Source organism: Perognathus longimembris, chromosome 16 (assembly GCF_023159225.1).
Source record: "Perognathus longimembris pacificus isolate PPM17 chromosome 16, ASM2315922v1, whole genome shotgun sequence".
In the NCBI taxonomy this organism is placed as follows: Eukaryota; Metazoa; Chordata; class Mammalia; order Rodentia; family Heteromyidae; genus Perognathus; species Perognathus longimembris.
Genome location: NC_063176.1, coordinates 3803068 through 3813614, shown reverse-complemented (window position 1 = coordinate 3813614; position 10547 = coordinate 3803068). Strand labels below are relative to the sequence as shown.

The following is a 10547-nucleotide window of genomic DNA, read 5'->3' as shown; positions in this document are numbered from 1 at the left end:
TCACCTTTATAATAGCAATTTAAAAAATTAAAAACTTTTACCTAGTTTATCCTCCTAACTAGTTTGCTGCACTTTCCAGGTAACCATCAGTTAACCATCAAGCTTTAGTAAAAATCAGCCGTCAATGTCTTAGATAGTCTAACTAGCTAACCTAAAGCAACAAATTCATAAATCATCCTCCTTACTCATGAAAAAGGTCTATTTTTTTTTTTTTTTTTTTTGGCCAGTCCTGGGCCTTGGACTCAGGGCCTAAGCACTGTCCCTGGCTTCTTCCCGCTCAAGGCTAGCACTCTGCCACTTGAGCCACAGCGCCACTTCTGGCCGTTTTCTGTATATGTGGTGCTGGGGAATCGAACCTAGGGCCTCGGGTATACCGAGGCAGGCACTCTTGCCACTAGGCTATATCCCCAGCCCCCTATTATTTTAACTAATGTTTGAGTTGTTGTAGGGTTTTGCTGGGTTTTTGTTGTTGTTTCCTGGATCAGCTTGAACTGATCAGCTTGGTGGTTTGGCAGGTAGCCTACCACTTGAGCCATGCCTCCAGCCCAACTTTTTTTTTGTAGTTGGTCCTCATGGATTTTTCGGCCCAGATTGGATTTGGGTTATGGTCTTCCAGATGACAGCCTCCTAAGTTGATAGGATTGCAGATTTGATTCGAAAGCACCCAGCCTCTTGTGGGGGTTTTGGCTAAACAACCAATAATGTAAGCATTGATATTAATGAGCATTCATAATCATACAAATTATGTGTTTCAACTTACTAAGACAAAACCAAGCAAGGCTACCATTCATTGTTCAAGACATGTAGCTAGATAACTCCTCTATGACAGAAACTAGTGGATAATATATTACCACAGTTGTGATCCCAGATCGTCCACTGCAGTCAAATATTAATAACAACCCCCAGAAACAAGCATTTTAATAAAGATATCTAAGTAGCAATGATAAACAGTAATTGCTATGTTTCGAATGTTAAAGTTATATTTAGTAAAGGACAAAGAGATCCACCACATTAATTCACCACTATGTCTTACTGTAAGCCATTCCTGTTAAGTCTAGAATGCTAGATCCCCACTGTTCTTCCTCGGTGTACACATGGCCCCTTCCCTAGAACCCCCCTACCCCCTCCTCCTTCCCAGCATTCCCAACCCAGGTAGCAGGTGCACCTGGGGGCAAGGAGAGGTTCCCCCAGCTCTTCCCTGTGGCCACACCTCCTCCCCACCCTCTCCCTATAGATCAATCCCTGTCAGTTCAGACCCTGGCCCCCTTGCAGCCTTTCCCTTGACCCTTGACCCTTGACCCTTGACCCCCTTCCCTCTCCCTTCTCCTGCACCCCTTGAACCCCCCCTCCCCTGGCACACCTCCACCTTGTGCAGGCCTGCAGAGTGCTCTCCACCCCCTCCCCCACCCCCACCCCCAGTAAACTCTTTTCTGCCAGAACCATGTGACAATCTCCTTTCAGCTGAACCTTTGATTAGTTTATTACAAGCAAGGTGACCACATGGGAAATTTTATTTTATAGATATAGAGAGAGTGATTTTTTATCTTGTTAGCCATAGGCAATGTATGGAATCCACCCAGATCCTTCTCCAGAAAATGTGCTGTATATACACGATGGAATTCCATGCATCCATCAGAACGGTATGGTTCCATTCGTAAGGAAAGAGAAAGACTTGGAAAAAGTTGCATTAAGTAATGTAAACCAGACTCAAAGAAACACAGGTTGCATGGTTTCCCTTATTTGTAGTTACTAGGATGTGCCCGTAACTCTACAAGCAAACATACTGGATGGTAAAAAATAAGTAAATAAAAATAAAAAATACACTGGGCCATGATAAAAATCATACAAGTCTCTAAGCATTCCCACTAAAGGAGGATATTCTTAGGAAAGGAACGCAAAGGTGCCATTGCCATGCACATCTGATCATATAGCGTAATACTTATTGAGATGAGCTCCAGGAAATGAACACAAGAGGTTTCTTTCTTCTTCTTTGTTGCTCTGTTTGTTTTCCTTTGGTTTATCTGTTTACCTGTCTTTGGAAGGAAAGGGGAGAGCACACAAATTGAGGGACAAAAGCTGAATACATGCAGCAGTGAGACCCTCTAGACACCATGCTGAAAATGAACTACACAACTTGCGGGGGGGGGATGGGAAGGAAGCCAGGGTGAGAGGGAGGGAAGGGGTGACATGGTGACATGGTTCAAAAAGAAATGTATTTTTTGTCTGGGTTAGGTGACTGTAACTGTGCATATCACCTTTATAATAACAATAAATATTTTTAAAACATGCATAGTGAAATATTGCTTAAAAAGAAAGTGGGTTTTAAAAGACTTTATTCCATAGGAAATGGCAGATGTTGTTTCCAAGACAAACTTAAGTAAAACTAGCTCATATTTCCTTCATGTTGGAGCACTGGAGAATCTTTATTCTAACCTTGAAGTTTTGTTTTGTATATGTATGCCTCTGTCTTGTAAGTCTATATTTTACTCACAAAATAAAAAGATTGGCTTATTTACCCTTGAATTTAACAAAGACTTCCATAATTAGAGTGTCTACTTTAAAGAAGATAAAAGGAGTGGAATAAAATTATACCAGAAGAGTTAGTCATAACCAAGGAGAAGCCAGAGTGGTTACAAGAAAACTGTTCTCAGGGGATAATTTAACAACATTACTAAAAGTGTGGAGACCCTAATCATCTAGATGATTAGGAAAGGGGTGATTAGCTAAGTCATTGTCTGAAACCCACTGAATCACTGTTCCCTTTGAAAAATGATTGGTCCCTTTTTTTCTAAAGATGGGTTTTAAATTTTAGGAGTTCTGAGTAGCATCTGAGAGAGAAAGAACACACATCTTCCGTGACTCTAGATTTCTTAGGCCTAGGAATACGGTAAGATATCAAATGCTTGGTTTCATAAATTTAAGGAACAACTTGGTAAACTGCAAGATAGACTACAAAGGCTACATAAATGTGTATGTAAGGCCTATGAGTTGATTAGAAATATGGAAAAGTCTTTTGCATATTGAGAGCAAATGATAATATATTTCTCTGAGATATGCTCTATTAATTTTATAATCTGTATCCCTAAATCAGAAAAATATTGTCTCTGTTGCTACTATATATATGTATATATATGTATATATCAGAAAAATATTGTCTCTGTTGTTATTATATATATGTATATATATATCATTAGGCTTTAAATGGTAATTATCTATTGTTAGATCTTTATAATAGTACTTTTTCAATGCAGATGCTAAAGTCACTTTAACAATAATAACCCAGTTGGTTTACCCCAATCATGGCCTTTCCATGGCTTGTAGGGTTCAAAGGTGAGCCCATCTTATTCTCTACCCATTTCTGTGATACCAAATTCCACTAGAGGGGCCGTTTGGTCAATCCAAACAATTTTGGATTCTATAAACAGCATCTCTGAGAGAAAAGAGAGTTCTGTTACAATTGTTCATAAGTATATGTTTAGTTTAAGTCATAGGATGTAAATCAATACTGAATTTTTTTCCTCCATTGCGCCGAATGACACTACTACTGAATTATTTTTTATCGTGATTATTAAAAGTAGAGAATCTCTTTAAAGCCAGATATCATGTCTTATTTTCTAGGTATATTATCTAAAAATGAAAGCCTTCATTCTTCTTGGACTCCTGGGAGCTACACTGTCAGCTCCGGTAGGTGGTTTACTGATACTCTACGTCTCCTGGTGAAAGCCTGCAAGAACCCAGTCTCTGACCATGTCCTTTCTTGATTCTTTTTAGCTTGTGCCACAGCGTCTTTTGTCGGCCAGCAACAGCCATGAGGTGAGTTTAAATAGCTAAGCCAATCCAATCTGCTTTTAAATGAAAGTACAGTGGGAAAAATAAAAAAGCTTTCCCCTGGTTTAACCTGCACCTTAGCCACTAGCTCTTACATGAGTCCAAACCAGTTCTAAGCTTCCTATGGTTACTCTGTACAACTTCTAACATATCACTTCCCCCCCCATCCCCTTGTTTAATTGTCAGTTCTAAAAATTCAGAGACAATATCTATATTTTCGTTCTATCTAATGGGGAGGCATAGCACCATATGGAAGTACAAAATGTCTATACCCACAGCCTGAGTAAATGGTGAATCACATACACAACAGGGGTACTGCTGCTAAATCCTAACCTGCTTTCAACCACTTCTAATCACTGGGATTTAATGAGCACAATGGGAAAGGATTACAGGAGGTGGATGAGCCTCCTCTGACGTAGGCTGCATTGTCTTCTTAATCATTTTCGCCTGTGTAGTAATCTTATTTTCACGTTTTCTTTTCCCTTCCAGTTACTTCTGAACCTCAATAATGGTCAACTTCTGCCACTACAGCTGCGGGTATATCCACCTCCATAATCAGCTCAAGAGACTATTCTCAACTGCTCAATGCTCGAGGCATTCTGTATAAGAACAAGCTATATCCTGACTCTATTTCCGAAATCTTAAAAATTTCAACGTTATCCATCTGCCGTACATATTCTAGTGATGATTTGTTGGAAGACTGGGTTAAAAACTATCATCCCACCTTTTTCTTGTTAAGAACTAGGCTTTGCTAGCCACTGATTCCCGCAACAGTGAGATTGCTAAACTAATGATTCAAAAACAAAGATGTGAAAGCAGCCTAGCAAATTCTGCCCCATATTTTTTTCAGGCCTTTTGGGAATTTAACACTGTATATGATTCATAACGTCTCAGGATACTACGGTCCTATTTCATCAGGAAGGGCTAAGGAAAAAAAAAAATGTTGTTTGGGATGTGTGTCTGATTTTGTCCCTTGGGAGTGACTTAAATGATTTGGAGCATGGAAAGAAATTACTTCTTTCTTTCATTCCCTCCTAGGGCCCATTCAATCCTTGGATTCCTCCCTTCTCGGGGATTCTACCTCCGCAGCAGGCAGCTCCCGTGGCAGGACGCCCTCAGTTCCCATTGGCACTTCTGGATGGGCTAGCGGGGCTGTTCCCAAACCAAATACCTTTTCCAAGACCAGGGAGGTTTGCCCAAGGAGCCCAGGCTGGGCAGCTGGACCCCTCGCCGCCGCAGCCAACACCACCGCAGAACCAACAGGGCCCCAATCACGTAAGTCTCCTCCACCGTGTGCTCCTCCGGAGAGGGAACTGTGCACCGAACTTCAACATGGCTATGAGTCAGCCTTCACACGTGACAAGAGTAATCATCAATGTTTTCTCTGATAGGTAATACTTTCACCTCTTTTCTGATTGTTGACGGTGAAAACGCTAGTCAAATTAGCTGTTCTAGAATCCAAAGGGTTAATATTCTAAATGACCAGTTATTTAGGATAGCTTTGTCTAATAAGTTACAAGAGTGATACTTCATAAAATGGATGGCCTTTTAATGGGAGTTTACGAATGCACACGATAAAGTTACATGTCTTAGGTCTTTGAAAAACAGCTTGGGAACTTTAGATAACAAATTTAGGTATGAAATGCTTATATCCTTTTTTTATTTTTTGACAGATACCCTACATAATTTCCTTTAAAATACCTCAAGAACAAACACAGGTAAATGAAAATAATTCATGTGGTTACCTACACTTTCCTTGCAGAATGCTTCTTTTAATTTTATCACTGTAGGGCACTCAATAACATAGCACTTATTACTCTCTACATACTACCATCGCTGGGCTGGTATCAGTGTATCGATATTATCCCCACTTAGCTCCTTAAGGAAAGGCAGATGACTAGAGTCTCAAGGACTGCTGGGTTTCCAGGGCATTTCCATGTCGGGAGTAAAGTGCTCACTGATATTTAGCATGTCACATGTGCATCTTGAGGGCTGTCATTGGGGAACAACTCAACAGAAATATCATGGATTGACTTTGGACAATTTTGTCAGCAGGTGACAGATTGCTAGCTCTCATATAGTGGGACTATAAAACGCATAGCCATTATATATGAATAGTAATAGTACAGGAGTAGATACAGAAATAAGACACACTTGACCACATTATTTGACAGTTATAAAACATTCCTAGCTTCTTGCATGCGGTACTTTCCATTTGACTTCATATTAAAATTAAATAGTGATGATTTCCATTACATAGGAGAATAGATGTAAACTGGTAAGATTATTATATAAACAGGAAAGTCCTTGTCAGTTTCAGGATAATCAATTTTATAATATGCTGAATTCACACAAAGAGTGCTATAGACCGATTGTATTACTCACTAGTTCAGTATCAATCTTTTCATAAAAAGTTATACCTCTTAGCTCCTCTATAATTATGTAATTTTGTTTCAACCACACTGCCATTACAAAACAAAACTTGTTTCTAGACATTATCTCATTAGTATTTAAAACATTATGTGACAAGTAGAATTGCTTCATTTTAAGAAACACAAAACAATCTTAAATTCCTAATCCTAATGAAGTAGTTGGGTGGGATAGAATCTAAATCTCTACCCTGTTTCTAACCACTAAACCATTAGCTATCCACCCTGGATTTACATCAAATCCTCTGATGGTGATTTTCATAATGACAAATTCCTGAACCCTACACACAATTAGATGACAAATGTGGTTATCTTCTAAAATGCTCAATAGGTACTTTTGATTACTAAGGAGGATTAAAAATCACTGTCGAAAAATATATTCCTTCTGGAAATATGGTTGCTTTTGAAGCTTTAATTCTCAAGGCTAATATAGTCACTTAATGACACAAAGAAATAAAACACCATTTAAAACTATATATGTTCTATGCTCCTCACTTTCTACAAACACTTATGTACTATGATCCTCACTCTCTATAAACACTTATATAAACACACCAGATTCATGATATGTCAATCCATGATAAAATGGGGGATAGAAATTGTGTTATTTGTCTATTTATGGGATTTCCCGGTATTCTAAAATGCTAAGAGCCAGGTGTTGGTGGCTCACACCTGTAATCCTAGCTACTCAGAAGGCTGAGATCTGACGATTGTGGTTCAAAGCCAGCCTGGGCAGAAAAGGCCATGACACTCTTATCTTCAATAAACTACACAGAAAAAGTCAGAAAGGATATTGAGACCCAAGTGGTAGAGCACTATCATTGCACAAAAGAGGAGGCTCAGGGAAAAGAAGTGTGCCCTGAGTTCAAGCCCAGCACACACACACACACACACACACACACACACAAATGCATATGGTTTCCTTTAATAAAATGGAAATCATTATTTTTAAGAATTTAAAGAATGTCTTTCTCATTCATTATACCTGTCCTGCATGCGTGTGTGTGTGTGTGTGTGTGTGTGTGTGTGTGTGTGTGTGTGCAGTGCTATACATACTATCCTCCTCTTTGGTAGTTGCAAATTTATTTATAAATGATCCAAAATATTTAAATACTTCTTTTACTTGTTTGGATTCTGGGTTTCCTAAATTGTTTAACAAAATAACCATTTTAAAGTGTCCAGTACCATGTGGGATATAGGTTGTGTGCAAAGTTTGAGAAGGGCTGTTTATCCAACTCTTCTGTTTATATTTCATAATATAAATCTACTGTCCAGACAGAAAACACCTTTAAATGAGTACTGACATTAGAAAAAAGCATGACTAGTACTTCTCTAATACCATGTGTCTTTCTATGAACAAATAGACGCTTCAATACTATCCAGCTTACATGCTACTGCCCTGGGACCAAGCTCAACAGGCGGCCACTCAGTCACCCCAACAAACAGGGCAGCAGCAGTTCGAGGAGCAGGTACGATAAGAGCTTAACTTTCGTCTGACTACTTCTATCTGAAAGGAGAGAAAATCGTGTAATTTCCCAGAGAAAATAGCAGTTCAGTATATTATTGTGCTAAATACTTAATAATTTGACCTGGCCGATACATGAGAATGTAATGCTTTCTCCTAAAAATCATTTACACAGATTTGTAATACTCCACATCCAGATTTTAGTGAATAAGGTTATTGAATGAACACTAATAGCATCAGAGCCAAAGCTAAATCTCTTCTGAATAGTAATCCTGGGTACCCAACTTTATACATACACATATATGTGTGTACTTGTTACTAAAAGTAATAAAAAGCAAAATAAAATAGCTGTCCTCATAAAAGATACCTTTGATCACTAGATCTTAGATACAGTTAGATATGGACCTTGAATTTTATCAATCTACCATGGATCTTTAGAACTGTAGTAGGTGGCTGAGAAAATGGCACTAGAAAGAATCTTGGTAGTTTAATGATAATTTTTTTATCAACTAAAATATATGAACTTTTGAAACATCACTTAACTAATATAAAAGATATGTAAATTTAAGAAATCCTTTTTTCACAAATATATGGTAAAACTTAGGATAAACATAACATTTTTCAAACTATCTGACAGATACCATTCTACACCCCATTTGGATATGTTCCTCAGCAAGTTGGACCTGTGAGTAAATGCCTAATTTCTTTTTCTAAAAAAAAAACTTTTTAAATTGCCTGCATAATTGTGTATTAAGTACATGACTATCTTTCAAAGACCACTGAGATAACAACTTTGGTTGAGCAAAGTTAGCTATATCTACATAACTTCAAAAACACAAAGGGGCTCCACAGAAATCTTGATGGGAGGCTACTGGAGTGGCTTTTCACAGGATTTGGGCCATGTTAGCATAGCAGGGAAGGAGTACACAGACATGGTGGATATATAGTGGATATTATCAAATATCTACATATCACAGGGACTCTTACCATGAAGGAAAGATAATGAGGTAGGACAAAAAAAAAATGAAGCAATAACCACCGACTTTAGTCAAGATGTAAGGGGACTTGGTATTTTTGAGACTTACACAGTATCCATGCTCTACATGAGATTATAATATGAGATTATTGTTTTTCTAACTACATCACGTATGATGACAGTTTTCCCTTAGGTCCAAGTTGGGTAGGATTATATATGCTGAACTGGGAAACATGAAGGACTAGCAAGGAATGGTAGGAAGCAGCGGCACAGATAGCAGATCGCTCCTACTAGGATGTGCTTTTCTCTTGTCAGGCCTAAAGTCTCATGACTGTTTAAAAGAAAATGATCTAAGAGGTTGATGAATGCTTAACATTTGGGGAAGCAAAGGATGACATTTTTATCTAACACTAATTTAGACCTATTTAAACTTCCTATTATTTCAGGGTGTGCAAGAAGGACAACAGCAATTATCTTTTGACACCTTCTTGGGCACAGTTCCTGAAACCGCTGCGATGGTAGGATTCTTCACGACACTTTGCTAGCACTGGGAAATCAACAACTGGCAATGAACACCTTTCTTCCCTGGTGTGGGAACCTTCCTTGTCCTTCCATCAATAATTACTGCTTCTTTCTCCTGTAGCTTTTTTTCTAGTCAAGATTCATAATACTCAATTGCTCAGATATTTATTGAGGGAGCCCTACTAACAGCTCTTCTAGGCATCTTTGTTTAGAAGCAGGTATTTATCTGGGTGTTAGTGGCTTACACCTATAATGATGAGACTGAGATCTGAGAATTCACAGTTTGAAGCCAGTCCTGGCAAGAAAGATGATGTGACTCTTCTCTTCGATTAATCACCAAAAATCTAGGAGTGGAGCTGTGGCTCACATAGTAAAGGGACAGCCTTGGACAATAAAGTTAAGAGACAATGTCCAGGTCCTGAGTTCAAGCCCCAATATTGGCACCAAAAAAATCAAATATTAAGGGACAATCATAGCAACAAAAATATATTCATTACTTATGATCTTATGATTTAAAGCTTAGGTTCTAGAAAAGCAATAAAGCCACTTGTTTTCTGAGCAGATACTTGCTTTGCATCTTTATCCTGTCTCTTCATGTTTTTCCCTATTTTGACCTTGGATGGAACCTGCTTTCATTCTCATTCTCTATAGCCAGCTGAAGGAGGAGTACCATATTTACAAAATGAAGTAATAAACTTTAGGCCTGAGAGTGCAGGAGTTCTCGTACCGACAACTACACCAAAACCCAGCACGACCGATTCTTTTACTCCCACTAAAGACCCAACTCTTGCCCGGCTGCTTCCGGAAGAGAAGGTAGAGTAAACCAAAGATTCATTTTAATGAAAAGGATAAATTTAGAACTTAGTTCATAGGATTCTGTTATTGTAAACATAAAAACATAGCTAACCATATAATGCACAAAAAGTCAATAATTATTCTTGATAGAAAAATATTCATTAATGAACAGCTTAACTTTAATCTAATACAAGCTTCTCATGACTGTTCTTTTCTTACTAGGCCAAGACTGACAGCCTCAGAGAGCCATAAGCTGCCATCTCAACCATTACGAGGGTTTGGTAGGTATGTGTCAAAGTCAAAGATTACGTAAGTGCTGTGACAATTCTTACAAATTGTCAGAGGAACTAATAAATTGTTTCAAAAATGATTATGAAGAAAGAAACTACTGTTTCTTTCTACCTACGAAGGATAATAACTCTGAGACTCCAACAATTTTTTAAGTGAAATGAACTTTTCAGTCATATATGTCATACTGTGCAGTTATCACCTGTGACAAAAGCTGAATGTCTAACACTCCTATAATCATTTC

At 38.3% G+C, this 10547-nt stretch overlaps 1 protein-coding gene across 1 annotated transcript; it reads left to right on the top strand.

Annotated features, from left to right (window-relative positions):
• Positions 1-3633: 3633 nt before the first annotated feature.
• On the top strand, positions 3634-10267 carry Odam (odontogenic, ameloblast associated). The gene is made up of 9 exons (XM_048364723.1): positions 3634-3684; positions 3772-3813; positions 4318-4365; positions 4867-5103; positions 5502-5546; positions 7622-7726; positions 9145-9216; positions 9872-10033; positions 10238-10267. The coding sequence occupies exons 1-9, from the start codon at positions 3634-3636 to the stop codon at positions 10265-10267; spliced, it is 792 nt and encodes a 263-aa protein (XP_048220680.1).
• Positions 10268-10547: the final 280 nt, after the last annotated feature.